At 41.7% G+C, this 24,682-nt stretch overlaps 1 protein-coding gene across 6 annotated transcripts in view; it reads left to right on the forward strand.

Annotated features, from left to right (window-relative positions):
- pid1 (phosphotyrosine interaction domain containing 1) overlaps positions 1–24,682 on the forward strand; it is a 55,726-nt gene that overhangs the window by 6,354 nt on the left and 24,690 nt on the right. For all 6 annotated transcript variants that reach the window (XM_023792153.2, XM_072701581.1, XM_023792152.2 and 3 more), the window contains one exon: positions 9,108–9,254. In XM_023792153.2, the coding sequence (XP_023647921.1) occupies positions 9,108–9,254 (147 nt within the window). The remainder of the gene's footprint in view (positions 1–9,107; positions 9,255–24,682) is intronic.

Below are 24,682 nucleotides of genomic sequence, written 5' to 3' on the forward strand. Positions count from 1 at the left end.
TTCACGGCAATGTATTCTGTCATGAAAACTCAGGAGCGATCAAGGTGCAGAGCAAGCAGGTTTTATTCAGTCTAGGGCAGTCAAAGGCAGAATCAAGAGGCTAGGATGTAATTGAGGTCATGGATTGGAGAGTCAGATAAGCTGGGGAAGTCAGTTCAACAATGAAGAAGAAGGATGGGATTCGCGAGAACATGGGGATTTAGGGAAACCAGGAGCATATGGGAACATGACAGACAGGTTGAGTCAAGGCTACTTAGGAAACAAGCAAGAAATACTCAGTATGCCAACACATGGAAGAACAATTCCTCGCACTGTGTGCGAGGTAGTTTCAGTTTTAAAGAGCCAGGGCCCGGTGTGGCTAATTAGTGAACCAGTATCCTCACGAGGGGGGCATGACAGATCTGTGTTTACATATCATCATATAATGTGTTGCTTCTGTTTTTTGATATTGCAAAATGTATACTTAAGCAATTTCCAGTTGTCTTATGTGCATTTTATATTTTTAGATTAAGAGAACTGGCTGATCTGTGATAACCATGGGAGTATACCACAGCTCCTTCCCATTATAAGTTTTGCTGCTGACATTGGCAGTTTCTGCAGATTTCACAACATCCTCACACCACATTCCCACATGGCCCTGTTAGCATCCTTCCGCTTCATTCTTTCCCTTTCAGTCCTTCTTCACTTCTTTCTACAGAGTTGTAGAACATTTTAATGCAGTTATTGGTTTAAGTTTGATTAGAGTACTGAGAGCTGCCTGATGTTACAATTTTGGCAGGCCAGACAGATTTTTACATTTAATCATTAAAAAACAATCACAGTTTTCTGTCATTAATCATGATTAATCACACTTAATATTAAAACTTTCAATCATACCTATTTATACATTGAATCCTTAAAATAATGTAGAACACAAAGTGGAGTATATGGGTCATTCTAACTAACTCATTACCATAACATACCATAATTTTTTTAAATTAGTTTGAGTACAATATGCATACTCCATTATTTATACTGTCCTTGCCAGTCATTTTAATGGAGTGAGTACAAGCGAAGTACGGCTTTATTGTCACACCAAGCATATTCAGTACACTGCATACAGTGACCGAAATAACATTATATAAAAGCAAACAGTATAATGAGAAAATTGATATTACTGGATGTGACCCTTACATACTGAAAACAGCTGAAGAGCATTCTTCTAATGCTTTAAGAGTCTTAATACTGTACTCTTTAGCCAGTGTTCGGATTAGTAATCTAATTAGGGAGTTGCAGCAAAATCCCACACACACATTGGCCCTTTCTGGATAAGAATACCCTTTAGGACATTTTTTTAAACCCAATGGGATCATGAGATGCAGTAGAGTTAGCATGCTAACAAAAACTAAGCCTATGTTCACTTAAAAAGGCAAGTACTGATATCTATGGAAAGGAACACATAGAAACACTAGTAATTTTAGTGTTATTATTACGATTTACAAAGTGATCTCCACAAACTCTGGTCCTGTTAAAGTTCTTCTCAGTGACATCCGCTTTTGTTGGCAGTGCTCGCTGCATGAAACTTAATCTCTCCTTTTTTTTTCTTTTTTACGATTTTAGGAATCCTAAAGTGTCCTTAACTGTTATCACGAACACTGCTGCTGTTGCAGCCGGTCACGAGGAACACGCCAAACAAGCACAGAGCATGCACACAGAGCATCACACACCAGATGGGAAATGGCACCAACATGATGGATGACGGCCTTTACTTAATGTGGATGCTACAGTGTGACATCACCTGCAAGCCTTCTTTTCTTGGTCCAGAGTGGGCGATGTTTGCTAGTTTTTGCTGGGTGCTGTTGATTGGCATGCATTGCCCTGGGTGGTTCGACACACTATTTAATCCTGACTGCTTGATCGATCTAATATCTAAAACTCATTTGGTAAATGGCTCTAAAGCTGAAACTGCACTTAATAGCATGAAAGATATTAATATTTTAACACAGCCTTCAATAAAATAAAACACGTACTGTAAATAACAACATTTTTATCATACATATGCCTCCATCAGTATCTTTTTTAAAACAAAATAAAGCAGATTGCATCAGCTTTCCCATGAGATGCTAACGTTTTGATTTTAGCTCTGAATTCTGGGATTCATTGTTTACAACCAGGAAGAGGTATTATAGGTAAATATTTTTGCTTATATTAGTCTCCCATCTGGCTATCAAAATGCATTCATGTGATCAAAGAAATAACGCGTTATGACTTTAATACTATGAGTTAACGTGGTAAATTTCCCAGCTCCAGTTAATACATATTTCTCTGAATAGCATAAGCAATAAGACTCAAGATAACATAAAGTTCCAAAGTAACAGGACTGTGTAATGGATCGTAAGGTGCATTTTACATTTAATTTCCTTGAATTTCATGACGTTTTCCTGTCAGTCAGCTGCTTAGTCTTTGTGGTATTGTTATACTCTGCACTACACCCCTCAAGTTCCTCGTGGCCTAGACAAATCATGCCTGAACCTGTTCTCTACTGAAAATAGGTATTCTGCTAATCCATCCTGTTATACTTTGTCTTTCCTGAATTATGAAAAGCACTATAAAATATTTAGAACTTAATAATAAATTATCATTTGGAATTATCAGCAGTAATACTGTGGTAAAAGTATTATATTTTATATTGTTACTTTTTAAATTTTATAGTTCTACATGTATTTCTTTAGTTAGTAAGTTAGGGCTACTGTGTTTATTGGATAGGGTGTGACAGGAATAACATTGAACTTCGGCGCCAGACAGGAGCTGTAACTCCTTTCTGTGGTTCACCAATGTTGTTGCCCACTTCCTAAAAAATTTCTGAGGTCAGACCAACTAAATTCCAAAACAGGTCTCAAATGAATTAGACTTTATTGTAGGCCCAACTTATATGAACTTAAATATTTATAAAATAGCATTACTGTTGACTGTAATCGTACTACAAAATTCTCTCCGACATCAACATCTGAACCCTGCATGTTTCCAACAGAAAATGATGTTTTCAACACATTTTCATGACATTTTTCTCCGAATTCCAACTTGGAGAGAGATGATCGAACGCAGGATAAGTGAGGTTCAGACAGACTCCCATGAATGTTAAGTTAAAGGATCATGTTACTCCACCTGGATTGGGGAGCCCGGGGCCTCGCCCTGGAGCCAGACCTGGGGCGGGAGCTTGAGGGTGAGCACCTGGTGGCTGGGCCTCCACCCATGAGGCCCGACTGGGCAAGGCCCGAAGAAATAACATGGGTCCGCCCTCCTGTCAGCAGGGGCAGTTGTGGGGGTCAGGTGGAATGTTACCTCTCTGTTGGGAAAGGAGTCTGAACTGGTGCGGGAGGTAGAGAGAAAACGACTAGATATAGTTGGGCTCACCTTGATGCACGGTGCGGACTGAGTGGCTCTGGGCAGGGCTACTAATGGCCCTCGAGTTCTATGCCAGTGCGTTGAAGTTTGCAGCAAGCACTGGGGTGGTTTGCAACTGAATGTGAGGTGGCCAGGATGAGGATCAGCACCTCCAAGTTTGAGGCCATTGTTCTCGACCAGAAAAGGGTGGATTGCCCTCTCCTGGTGGGGGACGCCTCAAGCAGGGCAGTTCAAGCATCTCAAGGTGTTGTTCACGAATGAGGGAAAAAGGGAGTGGGAGATTGACCAACAGATCAGTGCAGCATCGGCAGTAATGCAGATACTGCATCGTTCTCTTTTAGCAAAGGGGGGGGGGGATTCCGGAGTACACATACTATACCCCACGACGATATGCAAACTCCACACGTGTAGGAGTTCAGATATCTCGGGTTCAGGTGTGAAGGAAAAAGGGAATGGGAGACACACTGATCGGTGCAGCATTGGCAGTAATGTGGACACTATATCATTCTGTTTTGGTGAAAGGGGAGCTGAGCCAGAAGGGAAAGCTCTCAATTTACTGGTCGATCTAGGTTCCTGCCCTCACCTACTGTATGGTCATGAGCTCTGAGTAGTGACCAAAAGAATGAGAACGCAGATACAAGCAGCTGAAATTAGCTTCTTCTGCAGGGTGGCTGGCCTCAGCCTTAGAGAGGTGGTTCAGGCATCTGTCTAGGATGCCTCCATGGACGGCTCCCTGGGGAGGTGTTTCAGGTATGTCCAACCGGGAGGAGGCCCCAGGGCAGACCCAGGACACACTGGAGAGATTATGTCTCTTGGTTGGCCTGGGAACGCCTTTGTACTCCCCCGGTGGACCTGGAGGAGGTGGCAGGTGAGAGGGAGAGAGGGAGGTCTGGGCATCCCTGCTTAGACTGCTACCTCCGCAACCCAACCCCGGAAACGCATCAGAAAATGGGTGGATGAAGGGATGGATGGATGGATGGATGTATGGATGGGTCTGTCAATTTGTCACTTAAATATAGCAAGTATAAGTCTTAAAATCATATAAAACAAGTAAGGCTGGGTGATATATCGACTTTTTACAGTATATCAGTATGTTTTCAAATGAGATACACAATGAGACAATACTGTTTATATCGATTTACTTTTACTGTGCATTAAAATTAGGGCTGTCAAAGGTTAGCATGAATTTTAAAGACATAACACTTTATTTTTTCTTAGATTGTGTTGCGCTTCATGTGGTATTTTGATATACAAATGAGGCAATGGTGTGAACAATGATCACAGAACAATAAAGACCTAAAGTATTCCTTCCTGGGAGTAAATAACATATTCAGTTACTGTCTCAATGATGGAGGGAAAGGGAAAGAAACAATTTATTTTTAAAAAATTGCCGGACGGCTCAGGACAAAATAACATAATTTGCAATATTTGTTTTATTTTATTGAAGAGTAATTCCTTAAATTAGGGTCTTTCCAGTTACTATGCACACTTTCAATGGTTGCCAGACTTAATTCCTAAATATTCACCTTCTGTTTTGAGAGCAATGTCATAAACTGAAAAAAAGTCTGTTGCTGGACATAGTAGATTGAAACACTTTTATGTCAGTAAAGCATAACATGTTGAAATGTATATCAAGAGCACATTTAAGATACACTGAGTGTTCTACTTAACAACAGCACCTTATAAATGAATCATGTTCACAAACAAGAATTGGTTCTTAAAGTTTATGTGTGATATACAATGTTGTAGAATAATTATACAATATTTCAGTTCACAGCTGATCACAAACTATTATTTCACAATACATATAACTTTGTGTGTAATTGTATACCTTTCTGGTATTGTATACAGTATTCCCCCTCTATTCCACATGTGATATGTTTCAAGACCTATCGCATATGGCTGACACAGCAGATAATAGTGAATCATTTGTGGAACCCATACATAACGTGATTTTTGTGTACATACATATTCAATTAAATTCAATTCCATTTATTTTTATATAGCGCCTTTCATAACAGAGTCGAACCAAGGCGCTTTACATGGATGGCTTGTGATACATTAAACATCATTAGAGAAAGTAATACAGAATGGGAAAAAGGAAGGAAAGAAATTAAATAAAGAAGCCAGATGACAACGGAGGAGAGGAACCGAAAACACTTAAGTAAGGAGAAAAAACACCTCTGGGGGTCCAAGGTCAACCGGCTGCTCAACCCCCCGGGGCATATTAACATTACTGAAAACAGAAAAGAGTGAACTTGCTTGCTAAAAGCTAGGTGTAAGCTGTGATTAAGGATCAAGACAAGGTCCAGCAATAAGTCTGTTACCCTATAGCTGTAGGAAGCATACAGTACCTTCAATACTGCACTTACATGTGATTTGAATGAGCGGCCTGTATCTAAGATGACACCTAGGTTATGGGGTGAGCTACTGAGGGAAAAGTTCAGTCCTTTGGAGTAGAGCGTGGAGATAATAAAATTTCTATTTGCAGACCTGCCTCCAAACAACAGAACCTCGGTTTTCTGAACATTTCATGACAAGAAGTTTTCCACCATCCAGGTCTTGACTTCGTTAAAGCAATTAGCTAAGGTGAAAATAAATGCCATTGTTATGCCATTTACAACTTTCGTGAAGGCAGTTTCAGTGTTGTGTTCTGGGCAGAAGCCCGACTGGAAACAATACAGTATGTTGTGTCTTTCCAAGTATGAGTGAAGTTGAGCAACAACTATCTTCTCCAGAACTTTTGACAAAAATGGTACGTTAGAGATACTGCAATTGCTGAGCTCCTATGGATCCAAACTTGGCTTCTTCAGTAGTGGAAGATTACTGCTACATTAAGTTGGTGAGGAACATCACCTGATAACAGGGATGCATTCTTTATGGCAGTTATAGGTCTTGCCAGATCTCCCAGGGATTCTGTAAGACGTTTAGTGGGAATTGGGTCCAGTGGACAAGTGGTTGGTTTGATCTTAATTAGTCTTAATAGTTTTTAGCTCTTGTTCATTAATTAATTCAAAAACATTAAGGGTGTGTCCATGTTCCGTTTGCATTGAAGTTAATTGTGAGCCATTTGAATATGATTGAAGTCTAATGTTTGTAATTTTGTCATTAAAGAAGTTCATAAAATATTGGCTACTGGTTCAGCCTTATTTGTTAGATGAGCTGTTGTTTTAAAATGGTAGGAAGTGTTATTTCTATTGCAATCAATAAGGTTCGAATAATGGGCTGAATGTGCCCTACAAAGGGCTTGCTTATATTGCCACAGGCTGTCAGACCATGCCAACTTGAACACTTCTAAGCCCGTGGATTTCCATTTGTGCTCCAATCTGCGGCACTCCTGTTTGTAAGAGCGTGTGTGATCATTAAACCATGGGGAGTGTCTGGTGGTTTTTGTCATTTTATTTCTCAAATACTGCAAGTGGTTATGAAAGTGAAAATGATCTGTTATTTTATTATTTCTGTTATAGTTATTTGTTACTTTGTTAGATTTATTTTGTTATTCTGTTTTGCACTATTACTACTGTTCTTTTTAAGTTCTTTACTGTCTCATCTTTATTCCTCTTGTTGCACTGAGCATGTTTAAGACAAAAGAATTTCCCTCTCATGCCAGTAAGTGAGAGTGTATGATAATATTGTGATTATGCCTGTGAGTGAGAGTGTGTGATAAGATTGTGATTATGCCTGTGAGTGAGAGTGTATGATAAGACTGTGAGAATGCCCATAAGTGAGAGAGTTTGATAAGATTGTGAGTATGCCTATAAGTGAGAGTTTATAATAAGATTGTGAGTATGCTCATAAGTGAGAGTTTATAATGAGATAGTGAGTATGCCCATAAGTGAGAGTTTATAATGAGATTGTGAGTATCCCCGTAAGTGAGAGTACATGATAAGATTGTGAGAATGCCCATGTGTGAAAGTATATGATAAGATTGTGACTTTTCCAGAGGTCTGCCGGTGGATTAGAGATGATTTTTGTCTGTGAGTATGACAGCCTCCTACCACTGGAGTGCTCCCAAAGCTGGAAGTGAAAGTCAACATTTGTGCTCTGTTAAAACATCACAGCTGGGGCAAAAGATGGTTCTCATCACAGACTGACAAACATTGATTCAAACATAAGCTCCCACTGAGCAACTGACACGTATGCACATATACTTGCAAACAAATTCACTAAATTCACACATTCATATAAAAATGCTTTAAAATACCAACACTGCAATAAGACCCTCAAAAACTCAGTGTGTGTATCTACCTACTCTCTGGCCTCATTATTATGTACACCTGCTTGTTAAGGTAGATAGCCTGTTCTCTCAAGCAGCAAATCATTGGACGGCAGACAGATTAAAGAGGATCAGGTACTATGTGACAAAGCCTTAGCATGATCCAAGTGATTTCAAATGTGATGTGATTGTTGGTCTCATATCTGTTGGTTCCAGAATCTCAGAAACAGCCTCCTGGGATTTTAACGTACTACATTGGCAACTTGTGTTTCCGAAAGCACCATATAAGTAAGAGAGGCCAGAGAATAATGGGCAGACTCGTTAAAGCTAACAGTCCACAATGCGAAAAAAAAAAATCACCACTCAGTACAATGATGGTGAGGAGAGACGTGTCCCAGAATGCACTGCTCATCAATGGTTTTGGAAGTCTTACTACACAGGTGTGTATTTGTAGATCAAATTGTGAACCTAAATTCTTCAGCTGAATATGCTGGACAGCAAATAATGAAATACAGATGAGGCTGTATGAATACTAGCATCCATCCTAAGGCCTAAACCACCTGATGCAGACGGCACAAAGCTTTCTAATAGTTTTACTTCTGTAGAGTGATAACACATTTGTATTCTGTTGAATCCCCAGTATTAGCATCTGTGTTTGTCTGAGGGAGACTGGAACTGGTACAAAGATGCTGGACATCAGGCTCATAATGTGTTGTCTACAACTCTCACAGTGGCCATATCATTTCCTGGCAGGTGTATTACTGTTGTCTCTCCACAGCATTGGCTGGCTATCTTGCTGTGAGAGTATTTTCACTTTAGAATACCTGTCTTATATAAAGACATCACTGCTATGTCGTGCTGGAAAAAAATGTGGATCACATTCTGGGGGGAGGGGGGGTCTTTCACATCCAAAGGAAATAATGACATTGCCAGCAGGGAAATGTGCATCACAGATGGAAGATGGGAGATGAGTCTTAACGACTCACTATCCCAAACCCGTTCTGGAATTTGGATTTTGTAACACAGACCAAAGTCATATGCTGGTGTTGGTTAGAGCTTGGGTTTTTAGAAAGTTTGTCATGCAGTGATGAATATGATAAAATGCTATTGGAAGTCCAAAAGAAAACGTGGATGTTTTTTTAGGTACAGTATAATACGTTTAACAAGTGGCCTGAATGATTTTAAAACAATGATTGTAGTACATGATGATTAGTTAGTGATAATAATCTGTGTGTGGAATTCAGCAGTTCTGACTTAAAACATTGCAAATTCAAATTTTTTTTTGAGAAGTGGAGTTAGAGAGTCCAAGCTGAGTATCCCTGTTCATTTATTCTATTCTTCTACAAAAGACCTAATGATAAGTATGTGGATTCTGGTGAGGTTTTCAAAAAGAACACAATCTTGTAGTGTTTCAGGTGCTGTGTAAAAAATGAGAGAGAAAAAATGGGTTTTTTTACATGCAACAAGGTTACAGATAACAGTTTCAAAATGACTTTCTGCATTCCAGCACTTCCAGACAATGCTGAAGACCAAGCTCAACGTGCTTACCTTGAAGAAGGAGCCGTTGCCAACGGTGATATTCCATGAGCCGGAGGCTATTGAATTGCGCTCCACTACACCACTGATGAAGACTCGGACTCACATGGGCTATAAGGTATTGCTAGAGTTTAACTATGGAGGAATACTGGAGTTTATGAAATGAACATGAAATTAAAGCAATATCATTTTTATACGCCTATGCAACAGAAGACTGTAAGACTTGCTCCAGGTGGAAAGTGGTCAGAACCATATGACTCAGGGATGATGGGAAGGAATAATGACTTTATTTGGACATAGAAGAGACATGGATGTAACGAGCAACAAACAGGAGTGAGAATAATTGTGACAAACTGGGCACTGACTGCATGCGGAGTCAGGCATCAAAGTCTCTGAGGGGGAGAGGACACAGATGTCTGTGTTTTATTATGATTGATAATAAGGCTCAAGTGGAATGAGTGATTCAGAATGAATATGTTTGTAAACTTTGCCCAGCCCTGGGACATCCATCCATCCATCCATCCATCCACAAAAACAGCAAAATCACACAATATAAATGTCAACATAATGCTTCAGCAAAAATGTAAAAAATGTGGAAATGCTTGGGAAAATGTCCTTCATAATGAAAGACAATGTTGCTACCATTACACTATGTGCAGAATTAGTGGGCAAGTACTATTCCCGGAGATAATTTTAAGCAAAGTTGAGCAGACTTCTAAAAACGAATTCAGAAGTTTTCTTTTGCTCCAAGTAAATTTACTTAGAGAGAAAATGTTACATTTGATATTCACAAACAAAAATAAAAGGAAAACACTTGATTATCTGTGAGCACAATTATTAGGCAATCAGTGGATTTTCTCTCTTCACCATCAACCGAAATTATAATAAAAAACAGTTTTTTATTATTCAGTTTATATAAGGAATAACAAATTATCAATCATTCTATACAGCCCACTTCACCAAGTTGAATGCCCTGTATAGCCACCTTTCTTCTCAATGACCATCATGAGCCTGTTGTCCATTGAACAAATCAAGTTTTTGATTTGATCCTGTCCTATATGAGCTGAGGCAGCTCGGACCGCCTTCCAGATGCTGCTCTGAGAAGTGTACTGCTTACCATCTTGATAAATCTCACACTTTTGTAAGGCCCAATAGGTTTCAGTGGTGGTTGAGTCAGGCGATGATGGGGGCCTGGTCATAATTCAATCACCATTCAAGCCTTTCTAGGCCAATCTATGGAATACTTAGATGTATGGAAGGGGCATTGTCCTGCTTTTTTGAAAGCTGCTGACTTATTTGTGTGCCAGTGTTTGAAGGTGACTTCTAGAAATTGGCTGTAGACCTTGTGGTTAATTTTTATACCATCTGCAAGTAAGAAAGGTCCGACAGGTTGATCACTGATAATTGCAGAACACATCATCTCTCCTCCACCTGCTTTTTGGTGCTTAGAGAGGGTGTCCATCCAGTGGCCCATCCAACTGCTTTATCAGGAGTCACTTTCATCTCATCGGTCCACAAAACCTTTGTAACATCAGTCTTGAAATGTGTCCTTGTCTATTCTTAATGTTATACCTTGTGTGCCTTATTCAGTGGAGGTCATGTTTCAGCCTTTGTGACCTTAGCAATGTCATTCAGCACATTGCACCTTGTACTTCCGGAGATTCCATTCAGATTGCAGTTTTGAAAATGCAGACATTTGATGCTAAAGTGTTTCTGGAAGTCTCCACTTCAATTTGACACAAATCTTTGTCAGTTAATTTGTGTCGTCTTCTCTTTACATGCTTCTTCGGTCCTCTTTAGCTGTTGGCCACAAAACACTTGATTGTACAGTGATCACATTTCAAAAGTCTGGCAATTTCAATTGTCTTGCATCCCTCTGACAGGCACTTTACCATGTTGTGTTTTCTGCTCTCTGTAAGGTCCCTTTTCAGCCCATTTTAATAGTATTAATTATTTGCTTAATAATTCTGCACAGGGAAGTATCTAGAGTTTCCTCTTTTTCTCAAAACAGAAAGTACTCAGACCAAATACTGAACATGCTCTGTTTTTAAACAATTCATTCATAATTACAGATTCATCTGGACTGAAAATAATGATCAGAAGACACTTGTCTAATAATTCTGCACACAGTGTCTACTAGGGGTGTGACAGTACACAAAATTCACAGTTTGGTACAAATCATGGTTTTGAGTTCATGGTTCAGTGCAATGCAGTGGTTAGCTCTTTTACTTCACACCTTGGGACAGAGATTTGAGTCTTTCCGAAGGCTCTGGGTGTTTGCATTTTCTCTGGTTTGACCCCGCAGTCAAAAAAAATGTTAAGGAAAATTGGAGTTATCAAACTATCTGGTGATATGAATGTGCATGTAAATGCTTTGTGTGTGTGTGTGTGTGTGTGTGTGTGTGTGTGTGTCCATCCTGCAATAGGTTGGCACCCCTTCCTCGGTTATTTCCTGCCTTGTACCCGTAGCTTCCAGGAAAGGCTCCGGACCACTGTGACCCTGCATAGTGGGTATTGAAAACGATGGATAGTTCAGTGTGACTTCAGTACCACATGGAACATGGAATTTGTTTTTAGATTATCTATTATTAAAACTGCAGACACAATCAGAAACAGTTGTATTTCAAAATAAACCAGTGTGTCTGTGTAACAAACCCTAAGAGACGCTTATTTTCACATTGTAAAAACTAATATGTAAAATAAATAAAAATTCAAAAATAAGGCATGCATCATAACAATCATAATGAAAGAAATCATGTCTAAATCCTGTGTTCTCTTTTACCAAATATGGTCGTATACCTGTAGCGATAAACACTTCTATAGCCTATACCCTTTAGTATTTTTTTAGCCCAGTCTGAATTTCCAGGCAAAAGCAGCCTAAATACCATATCCAAGTTTGTTATAACAGACCCAACACACAGTCTTGGTCTTATCAGCTATTCTCTCTCCAAAATGCTCCCAAACTACTGATTTAAGTAGGACCTTCATCCCAAAATAATAAAAAACACATATTTTAGATATGCTGTATGGCTATTTATCCATCTAGATTTTAGTGGTGAAACTTGCTTAATTTTGGAAATATCAACCATAGAAATGTCAGTCTTCTTCTAAGCTCTAATGTTAGCTAGCTCAGTGGTGCAAAGTGAGTTAGCAGTATCAAGCTATTATTACTATTAACTAAGAAACACTGTAAAACCAAACAATGACCTGAATAAAAATTGCAAGTGATCCTAACTTAAAAAAAAACTAAGTGATCATAACTTTTGTGATGAAAATATTTGGTTACTCAATGTAACGAGCAGACATTACTTGAAATCTCTCTAAAAATGACATATTTTAGGATCACATACTAGGTGGCAGTAAACATCATGTTTGTTCTGAAAAATCCTAGATTCTCTATACTGTATATTACGGTTTTCGTTATAATTTTAAAAGAAATTACTTTTTATAATGTAAGTAGGTTGTCACAGTATTTTTTGTATTTGAATTTTACATTTCTTACTTTTTTCACCCCCCCCCCCCCCCCCCAAAAAAAAAAGTTTTTTCAAATTGCCATGTTTTGTAAAATAATGAATATCACGTGAATGAATTATGGTGTCTGCTGTGTAAATATTTAGAAAGATTCAGCAGGTCTGAATAATCTTTATGCAGTCAATATGAATTATCTAGGATGTTATGATTTCACGTGGGCTGCAATGTGAGTGGCTCAGCAGGCTAAATCTCTGTGCTTGTGATTAGAAGGTTGCTGGTTCCAGCCCTGACCTCCGCAGAAGAGTCACATGGCAATGGGCCCTTGAGCAAGGCCCCCTTATCCTCCGACTTCAGGGGTGCAGCAAAATGGCTGACCCCTGAACTGTGAAGATCAAGATGGGGTTGGTGAAGAGACAAATTCCTATGTACCTGTACTTGTGCAATGGCCAAAAAAAAGGGTTATTAGTTTATACTACTGACATGTATGAGTTTTACTGAGCGAAATGAGTTATCAGAAATTCAGATTACAAGTTATGGTAACCAATGCTATGTTCAGTTTAATCTGAACGATCAGTTTTCACCTCTTAAATTTACAAGTATGAATAACTTAGTACTTTACTCACTTTTATGAGTGTAATCGCTTTCCTCAGTTGTTTTAAGTAAAATTTACTTATTGTTTTTTTTTTGCTATTTGTTAGTGTTGGCAGTTGATGCTAACTCATACTGCTAGCTGAGCTGTGGAGGAAGCCATGTGAACCATGGTGTGTGGAGTTTGGTTGAAAGAAAATATTTCCTACATTAAACTGCTCACTACCAGGTCTGTGGATTATCATGAGTAACTGGGTCATGATTTATGGCAAGAGACGTTGCTGTTGAATTTTTCAAATGTATTTTTTTGCCGCTTTAATCACCACAGAAAGAATGCTATTCGGTCCTATTATATTTGTAGGAAGACTGACTCTTCTATGGGCAATATCTCCAAAACTAACCAACTTCCAGCCACAGCACCAGTCTTAGCCTATGTGGTGCCCAAGGCTAGCATCACCGCTGGCGCGTCCTGTTCGAGTGAAATTGGCTGGCAAGTCCGTACTCCCTCAGAAGTTGGCGCCCAGGACCGCCACCCTACACAGATTCTTCCTTTGTACTGTATGTGTATGTGTGTGTGCGCATGTGTGTGTGTATAAAACTAATACCTAATACTGTACATGGACAGCAGACACTGAGGAATGAGTTAATCCAGGATGTATGTCTTCACCATAATTTTGAGTTCTTCTACATAATTTAAAACTTCCAAGTTGTTTTCCTGTAACTTTCTTCCAGCACAAGCTTTAGGACATCTATGCCCTTATGCTATTTGTTACTTGTTACTTATTAACTGTGGGTGATTGCTTACATAGTCAAAATTTACTATACTGTCTTCATCTTGTAATATTTTGCAGTTACATTTATATTTATCATTGGAGTGTTTGCTGTGTAATTGGTTGCATAATAATAGTTACTGACAAAGAAACACTTTTGGTTCAGACACAGAGGAGCAAATTAACATGTTTCACATCTGAGCTGCAGGGAATATATATGGTTTTGGAACTGGGCCACTGCCACAGACACTCAATATTTCAAAAAGTATTGAATTGGCCTTTTTCAAAACACATTTTTGCAAACACAATTTATGGGTGAAGATCTGGAACTGCACACATTTTGAGACAGATGGCATCAAAACTGAAGCAGTGCTGCATAGTGATAGCAAAGAATAAAGCACATCAGTGTCTACAATAACACAAGTGCTTGAAGGATCTTTTTCAAACATACATTGCATAGGTGAAGAACTGGAACTGATCAAGTTTTGAATCGAATAGCCCCAAAATGAATGCAATGCTGCTTAATGGCAGTGAAAAGAAGTGAGACTGCAGATAACATTTGACCTTGTAAAATGTGATAAGCCAAAAAATATTTGATGAATTTTATTGCTACAAAACATTATATTAATTAATATCTACACCTGATTTTATTTTGAGATGAGTTTCTGAATATGCAAATAAAAAGCACATTGTCGCAGTCCAGCAAAATTTATAAGTAGCAGTCTGATAGTCTGTCCAAAAAATTCTTATTGGGAGCAGTATATTAGCTGTGTTGTGATCGCCCAGCGGGCAGGAAGGCAGCGAAGCCGTGAAGTCGGAAATAGGGGTTTATTGGCACGAACAGGGCAGACAGTGACGAAAATCAATGACCGATCTGGGGAAAACTAACTCAGATGCAGACTAAATACACAAGACAAGCAGAAAATAACAGGTAACAGGTGATCACAATCGGGAAGTAACACGAGGTAACGAGGGGGGCGTGGCACACACAAAGATTGGACGAGCTGGGCGTGACAGAAGCCCCCCCCCCCCAAAGGCACGCACTCTGGGACAGACGAGACCAGACCAGGAACTCAGGACCTGAAAAACAAGACCAAAAACATCAATGAAGGACCTGGAACAGAACAGAAACACAGAACAAGCATAGGGACAACAGCCACGACAACACCTGACAAAGAACGGGAAACGCAGACAGGCAGATGAGGAAGGGAGACACAGGGGGAACACCAACAGGCGGAACGAAAGGGCGAAGAGTGAACGTGGGAGGCACAGAGGGACGAGGAGCAGAGACAGGAGGACCAGGAGGGAACAGAGGAGACACAGAGGGATGAGGAGCAGAAACAGGAGGGACAAAAACAGGAGGCAGAAAGGCGTAGAGCGGTGGACAATGGGGAGCCCGAGGGAGCCACGGCGGGCGACGGGCAGTAGCCAGAGGGGCTGCAGGCGACCAGGAGGCAGGAGCAGGAGGGGACCATGAAGGGGGCAAGGACACAGGCCGAGGGACAGACGGAAGAGTCAAGGATGGAGTCAGAGGGGACACCAGGGGAGACGAGGACGGAGTTGCAGCGGCGCCCGACAAAGTGAAGGAGAGAGGTGGAGCCGTGGCAGGCGACGGCACAGCCACAGCCGGCGAAGGTGCAGCTGACCAAGGAGTCGGAGGAGGAGGAGGAGCCGTAGGCGACCAACGAGGCATTGGAGGCGGGACCGAGGACTGTCGACAAGGCGTCGGAGGGGGACCCACAGGCGACCACCGAACCGGAGCCATAGGACCCGCAGGTGTCCCCCGAGCCCCAGCCAAGGCGAGCTATGGCGAGCCAGAGGGCAGGGCGGGCGGGACCCTGGCCCTGCGCCTGTGTCCTCTCCCCTTTCGGGACACTGAAAGGCGGGGTTCTGGCCGGAGTCGACCTCACTGGGGCGAGGGCAGAGAAGCCATTAGGGAGGTCCCTGAGGGGTCCCACTGGAGCTCCTCCTCCTCCAAGGAGAAAGGAGCGGTGGTCAAGAGGTCTGGGACCTCCTCGGGGACATGGACTGGGGTCACGGGCACCGGGGCAGGAGTTACAGGCAGTGCCAGGATCTCAGGTGCTGCAGGAGGCGGAGCTGCAGGCGGTGCTGGGACCTTGGCCGTGGCTGCAGACGGAGGTGGAGGGTCAGCCGGCGAGACAGGCAGAACGGGCGGAGCCGGCGAGACAGGCAGGAGAGCTGCGGTCGTAGCGGCGGCAGCAGGCAGGCGGGCTGCAGGCGTGGGCGGTTCTGCAGGCGTCGGCGGAGCCACAGCAGGAGCCTTGGGCGCGGCAGCAGGGAGCTCGGGCACCGCAGCAACCGATGACTCTAGGCCAGCAAGGGGTGCCGCAGCAGCAACTGCCGTCTCTGGGCTAGCAGGGGGCACCGCAGCAGCCGGAGCCTCACTGGGCGGTACGGCGGCCACTGGAACAAGCAGGACAAGCAGATCAGGTGGGACAAGCAGATCCGGCGGGACAGGCACGTCAGGGGCCGGCGGGACAGGTGGTGCCGGCGAGACAGGCAGAACAGGCGTAGTCCAAACAGGTAGGACAGGGACATCACTTATCGCCGCTAGAGATGGCGCCGTAAAAGAAGGCGCTGCCCCTTTAAGAAACCCAGCGACCTGCGGGATAGCATCCCACACTGTCCTGGCCCCCCTATTAGTCAGGCGTGCCACCCGAAAGTGGTACACAGCTAGCGGTGGTCGCTCCCTGTTGGTGAGGTGGGTTTTTAATACCTGCGCAAGCGGCTCTGATGTCTGAGGTGCTCGGGGATTCCCTCGGATCACTGGCAAGGAAAGAAGCAGGAGAGAGAGAGCAGGCCCCTAGGTCGACCGTCGGGGCGGATTCCAGATTCTTCTCCCTACACTTCTTCCTTCCTTCATCCTCCCGGATCTCGGGCTCGTTTAGCCAAAATACCACTTCCCGTAGCGGACCAAGGCGTTGCTCCTCGATCCGTGGAAACGCTTCTTTTCGGAGATCGGTCATTCTGTTCTGATCACCCAGCGGGCAGGAAGGCAGCCGTGAAGTCGGAAATAGGGGTTTATTGGCACGATTTCAAAGCCTTGTTTCTTAAATTGCCATTAAATACTAAAACCTGGTATGTGTGGTTGTCATGAGGCACTGGACTATTTATTTCAGAGAAATCTTAGATTGAGTCTGACTTTCTTTGAGCTTGTTCTTTGTGGCAGTTTCCTTTGGAAAGGAAGTAAATATGATTGTGAAATTAAAATAGCAAGGTAAATACGCCCTATAATTGTATAGTCTGTCCTTCCGAAATAGGAATTGTTCCTGTAGTGTAAACATTTTGACACAAGAGGAGACTCATATGTGCTGTGTTTGGCATGTGAGAAGTTAGGAATGGAATGTGGGGGTAAGTATGGCAGATGAATGTGGGATTGTAGGGGAACTGGCATATTGGCAAGTCACACAAACACACTAGAAAAGAATTTCATTGCCCAGCAGCAACTACTCTGTGGCTAACTGTGGTATGTTTGTGACTTAAGAGCAGTAATCTGGTTTCTTTAATTCAACTCCTCAGACAACTCAAGCTGTGTGAAGTGAAAGTGCCAGTGGTTGCGTTAATAACAATTTGTTCAATCCTCTTTGGGCCAGAGGCCTGCATGATTAACTGTGGGCGGAGTTTGACTAAACTCACTCGCCTTTGGCTGATTTATTGATTTCTGACTGCGTAGCATAACTCCCTCCTTAATAATCCCCAAGCACTTCTCAGTTTTCACTCTTTTGTTGGATCTGGCCATTAGTTTCAATGCCCAGTGTGAATGCCTGAATGAATCAGACGCTGAACTTCTCATCCACCCTCAGTTAATGGCCATTGCCATGGATACTGCCACATCTATTTATACAAGTACGATTGCTTAAAGGAGATTCTATGAGTTTTATTGAGTTGTAATGGTTATGTTATAGTTTGAAAAATTAGCTTTTCTAGAGTGGATTTTGCATATTTCGCAGCATCTTGATGATAAGACAGGGCGCTACCTCACTGTTTGCATTTCTCTGCTGCAGTTAATGCTCAACCTTAGAATGAGTAAGTCTTTCAGCTGTGGCCTTCGCGTTTCCTGCTGGAGTAGGAAATCTAAAATACTTCCAGCAGGTCATGTTTATTTTGAAAAGAAGAGGACAGAGAGAAAAGATAATACTCTTTTTGTGCTGTACTCCCCCTCCACTCCACAACCACCTTCTATCCGAAGGCTCTGCCAAAACTAATAGGCTTATCAAACTTTCAGAACTGTTACAATCCAGCAGGACCCAGTATTATGGTTCAGTCAAAATTCATTACCTGATTTAAAAATGATCTTGAATGCCAAGATTTCTTGAAAAGCAGCTGATTTAGGTAAAACAGACAAAAATATATTTTGCTAAATTTGGTTTTCTGAATTATACAGGTAACAATTTCTGGGCTTTTAACAGATTGTTCCAAGATTTTTTTTTTTTTAACAGCGCAATCCTTGAGAGTCTGCTGTACTAAGGGAATATTGTCATGTTGTTGTAAAAAAAAAACCTTGTCGTTGATTTCATGCAATGTGGTATATGAAGCATTAACTGCAGAAAGTGCATATTAATACATCTAGCCTACATCATAAAACAGCCCAGTCAAACTGCAGTGCTTGTCACGGCCATGGTTACATACCAAAAAAAATTGCATTCTGCAGAGATATGAGTGCTGTAAGCAATATTTTGATTGTACAAATAGTTTTTACATTTTTATCTAAATATTTTCAAAACATGCTTTTTTATTGCAGCTTATTTCTGCCACCATGGCAAACAAAATTTGCCCATTTTCTTGTTATAGTGAGATATGTTTCTTGGAGGCTCAGTGGTATAAACAGGGTTGGACAATGAACTTTGACCACAATAATTTATTACAATAATAGTGTAGGGCCTCCTTTTGCAGCCAGTACAGCACCAATTTGTCTTTGGAATAACAGATACATGGTCCTCCATAATGGTTCAGAAGTCCTTGGCAGTGATGCACCCATCTAGAACAAGTAGTGGGGCCTAGCGAATGTCATAATATTGCAGTCCAAACCATCACTGATCCACCCCTGTGCTGCACTTTAGGTACGCAACAGTCCAGGTAGTAAACCTCTTTGGAGCCTCTCCAAACGATAACTCTCCTGGATGTGGGAAAGACAGTAAGGTGGACTCATCGGAGAACAATGCATGTTTCATATTGTCCACAGCCCAAAATTTGCACTGGCTGGCACCACTGAAACTGATGTTTGACATTGGCACATGTGACCAAAGGTTTGGCTATAGCAGCCCATGAATATTGGCCCTGTGGTGCTCCTGACAAATAGTTGGAAATGGTGGAAACAGGAGAGTCAAGGTGCGCATTTAATTCTGCAGTGAGTTGGGCAACTGTGGTGCTATAGTAATGTTATACATTGAGTATAGGCACAGATGAGGTCAGTATCAATTCGATGATGGCTGTGTAGAAATGGACCAATACTGCCCGTAAAAGGTTGAATTTCTGCAGCTGGCGCAGTAAGAATATCCTCTGGTGAACTTTCTTAATGGTGCATGTAATGTTCTCATCTCACTGAAGGTTCTGCGACAGCACAGTATCCAAGAACTTAAACGTGTCAAAGAAAAAGCCATTTAATTTAAGTGGAAGATGAGCAGGTCGTTGTTTCTGGAAGTCTATGATCCTCTCCTTTGTTTTTTGAATATTGAGGTCCTGGTTGTTATGGCTGCATCAATCTGACAGAAGAGCCATATCCTACCTAAAGGATTATTAGGAACACCATACTAATACGGTGTTTGACCCCCTTTCGCCTTCAGAACTGCCTTAATTCTACGTGGCATTGATTCAACAAGGTGCTGAAAGCATTCTTTAGAAATGTTGGCCCATATTGATAGGATAGCATCTTGCAGTTGATGGAGATTTGTGGGATGCACATCCAGGGCACGAAGCTCCCGTTCCACCACATCCCAAAGATGCTCTATTGGGTTGAGATCTGGTGACTGTGGGGGCCATTTTAGTACAGTGAACTCATTGTCATGTTCAAGAAACCAATTTGAAATGATTCAAGCTTTGTGACATGGTGCATTATCTTGCTGGAAGTAGCCATCAGAGGATGGGTACATGGTGGTCATAAAGGGATGGACATGGTCAGAAACAATGCTCAGGTAGGCCGTGGCATTTAAACGATGCCCAATTGGCACTAAGGGGCCTAAAGTGTGCCAAGAAAACATCCCCCACACCATTACACCACCACCAGCCTGCACAGTGGTAACAAGGCATGATGGATCCATGTTCTCATTCTGTTTACGACAAATTCTGACTCTACCATTTGAATGTCTCAACAGAAATCGAGACTCATCAGACCAGGCAACATTTTTCCAGTATTCAACTGTCCAATTTTGGTGAGCTCGTGCAAATTGTAGCCTCTTTTTCCTATTTGTAGTGGAGATGAGTGGTACCCGGTGGGGTCTTCTGCTGTTGTAGCCCATCCACCTCAAGGTTGTGGCTTCACAAATGCTTTGCTGCATACCTCGGTTGTAACGAGTGGTTATTTCAGTCAAAGTTGCTCTTCTATCAGCTTGAATCAGTCGGCCCATTCTCCTCTGACCTCTAGCATCAACAAGGCATTTTCGCCCACAGGATGGCCGCATACTGGATGTTTTTCCCTTTGCACACCATTCTTTGTAAACCCTAGAAATGGTTGTGCGTGAAAATCCCAGTAACTGAGCAGATTGTGAAATACTCAGACCGGCCCGTCTGGCACCAACAACCATGCCATGCTCAAAATTGCTTAAATCACCTTTCTTTCCCATTCTGACATTCAGTTTGGAGTTCAGGAGATTGTCTTGACCAGGACCACACCCCTAAATGCATTGAAGCAACTGCCATGTAATTGGTTGATTAGATAATTGCATTAATGAGAAATTGAACAGGTGTTCCTAATAATCCTTTAGGTGGGTGTATATGTAGAATTGTAGTCATTTGTGATGAGGCCTATTAAAGTGGTGTCATCCACAAACTTGTGGAGTTTGACAAACAGGTCACCAGAGCAGTCATTTGTGTGCAGGCAAAGGAATAGTAGGGAGAGAATGCAACCCTGTGGGTTGCTGAGGGTTAAGGGGCTGCACATGTGTTTGGCTAACTGAGTTCTGCCTGACAAAAGTCTTTTATCCACGGACTTTCTTGTTCAGCAGCTCTGGGGTGATCATATTAAAGGCAGAGCTGAAGTCGACAAGTTCCTCACATATGCCCCTGGGATATCAAGATATTGGTAGATGAAGTTCAGGACTTGATTAACTTTGTCATCCATTGACTTGTTGGATTTCTAAGCAAACTGCAAGGGATCAAGAAAATATTGGGTAGCATTCTTGAGGTACTTCAGGATAATGCATTCAATGGTCTTCATTACAACAGATAAGAACATAAGAAATTTACAAAAAAGAGGAGGCCATTCGGCCCAACCAGCTCGTTTAGGCAGAACTTAACTAATGGCTCAGAGTTGTTAAAATCTTATCTAGGTCTGATTTAAAAGTCCCCAGGGTTTCAGCTTGCGCTACACTAACAGGAAGACTATTCTATACTCTAACTACACACTGTGTATAGAAGTGCTTTCTCAAATCCATTTTAAAATGTCCTCCCACTAATTTCCACCTATGGCCATGAGTTCTAGTATTTAAACTAATATTGAAGTAGCCATTTGGCTGAACAGCATCCAGACCTGTTAGTATCTTATATACCTGGATCATGTCCCCCCTTAGTCTCCTTTGCTTGAGACTGAACAGATTCAGCTCAGCTAACCTCTCCTCATAAGACATTCCTCTAAGACCAGGAATCATTCTTGTAGCCCTACGTTGGACCCTTTCCAAGGTAGCAATGTCCTTTTTAAGGTACAGTATGGTGACCAAACCTGCACACAATATTCTAAGTGGGGTTTTACCAAGGAATTGTATAATCGTAGTATCACCTCCCTTGACTTAAACTCCACAGACCTAGAGATGTAACCCAACATCCTATTGGCCTTTTTTTATTGCTTCCCCACACTGGCGAGAGTGGGACATGGAAGCATCAACATACACACCGAGGTCTTTCTCATAATCAGCTACCTTTATTTCAGTGGAACCCATAAAATATCTGTACTTTATATTTCTGCTCCCTGCATGGATTACCTTACATTTATCTATGTTAAATTTCATCTGCCAGGTATCAGCCCAGTCGCTAATTAGATCAAGATCCCGTTGTAGCCTCTGTGCTGCTAGTGCAGTGTCTGCTACACCACCAAAGACCTAGATCACATCGTAGACATTTTTGTGATCAATTTCTCTTCCTCACTTAAGCAGATTAATTAAACAGAATCTACCTCTCCTAAATCCATGTTGGCTATCCCTCAGAATGTTATTTGAATCCAGGTAATCTACCATTTTTGCTTGGATTATAGCATCCATTACTTTTCCAGTTATGCAAGTTAAACTGATTGGCCGATAGTTTGCTGGATTACTTCTATTCCCTTTTTTGAATATGGCCGTTATATTAGCATGCTTCCAATCTGAAGGTACCACACCCACAGATAAGGATTTCTGGAATAGTAAAGTTAAAGGTTGGCTAAAAATATCCCTCATCTCTTTTAATATCATAGGTAAGATGTCATCAGGGCCCTGCGATTTATTTATTTTAAGCTTAGCTAGGCTTTGTACCACATCAGCCTCAGTTATGCATATATTAGTCATAATACTGTATTGTATTGTAGTAAATGGTGGTAAGTTACATGTGTTCTTTTTTTTTTAATTTAAGTTTTTATTGGGAGAGTATTATATACATACATCCATCGTCACACATATTCACCCATAAACTCCTCCCTTTATAATAGACAAATAACCAATAATAAAATAAAAGGAGCATTAAAAAAAGGAAAGAAAAAAAAAACAAAGGATCATAACAGAGATAACTCCATATTTGCATTAAGAAATAAAACTGTTTTACATTTGACACAGAACAAAATCTATGTATACTGTATATAAGTTCTGTAAAACTTACGTGGCATCTTCAGCAAGTGAGACTTAATAATTGATAATAATAATAACCTACGTTCACCCAGCTCTCTCAACCTATCTGTTCTTCATTCTCCCCCCTTCCTGCTTGTGACATACACACCGTCTCCCTAAAAGGCGTATTAACTCTCTCCTCTAACTCCTTGTTGTGTTGGATGAGAGCCAGTTGCTCCTCGAGGTCAGGAACCTTGACCACGAGTGAGTCCACTAACTTACATCGCTTGCAGATGAAGTCTGACTGGACGCAAACATCTTGCAAACACAACACCAGTGAATTTCAGATTTTCAAGTATTGGGATGATAATAGGGGTCTTGAAACAAACAGGAACAATGCACAGGTCCAGAGATGGGTTGAAGGTGTCCGCAAGCACTGGAGATGGTTGGTCTGCATGGAATCAACGTTGTTTTAGCAATACAATGTTTTATAAGCTGTAATCACTGAGGTGATCACCATTTCGATACACCACCTGTGCAGGGTCCAATCAGATTGTAGATGAGGTGGGACCAAGTAACTGGAGGAGGCGGGACTAACTAATCAGATGTTTGTCGCCTGTAGCTGCATGTGTTTTGTTAGTGTGTAACCATTAGTGTTATGTAAATTGTTGATTTCCCTGTCTGTGCTGCTTCTAGTATTAAACTGTCAGACTGTTAATCAAGAGACCAGCTTCCATTTTAAAAAAACTGTCATCTCTTTTATTAAAATGACTCATGCCCTCACCAAAACACAATTGTTTGTGCTCGGTATGTGGGTCTGCTGCATCTAATGATGCTTTTCTACTGCCAACAAGAACTGAGCCGTACCCAAGTCACACCCCAAACTGGGGGTTTTCCATTTTAAAGAATGCAAGCCGTGCCCAAGCCGTAACCACATGACAATCCATATGCCCACTACTTCTTCTGACATGACCCTGTTTACTAGCAACTAAGCTGATTGTGTTAATACCACCTGATCAATCAAATTGCATGGAGATACCAGAGTTCTGCTTGTGTATTATTTGAAGGAAAAAGCGTGTATTCTATATATTATTAATAATTAGTGGTATTGCACATTATGCTGTATTGATGCATTCCCAATAACTCAGAACTTGAAAATTTCCAACCTCTTACTTAAAAAAGTACTATAGAACAGAGGAACAGAATGGATTTGTAATGCAAATTTATGCAAGCGAATGCTAATTGTTTAATGCTTGCATAACACCATGATCCTCACCGTGTTAGCAGGAATCAGCGCACAACAACAAGAACAAAAACAACAACAGTAATAGGTGGCATGGTTGTGCAGTGGTTAGCACTGATACCTTGCACCTCTGGGATCTGGGTTCAAGTCTCTGCCAGGGTTCCATGCGTGTGGAGTTTGCATATCGTCGTGGGGTATAGTATGTGTACTCCGGAATCCCCCCCCCCCCTTTGCTAAAAGAGAACGATGCAGTATCTGCATTACTGCCGATGCTGCACTGATCTGTTGGTCAATCTCCCACTCCCTTTTTCCCTCATTCGTGAACAACACCTTGAGATGCTTGAACTGCCCTGCTTGAGGCGTCCCCCACCAGGAGAGGGCAATACACCCCTTTCCAGTCAAAAACCATGGCATCACACTGATCCTCATCCCAGCCGCCTAACACTGCAAACTGCCCCAGTGTATGCTGCAGAGCCCAAATTTCCAGCAAACACTGCACCTCTGCCGT

Source organism: Paramormyrops kingsleyae, chromosome 17 (assembly GCF_048594095.1).
Source record: "Paramormyrops kingsleyae isolate MSU_618 chromosome 17, PKINGS_0.4, whole genome shotgun sequence".
NCBI classification, from domain to species: Eukaryota; Metazoa; Chordata; class Actinopteri; order Osteoglossiformes; family Mormyridae; genus Paramormyrops; species Paramormyrops kingsleyae.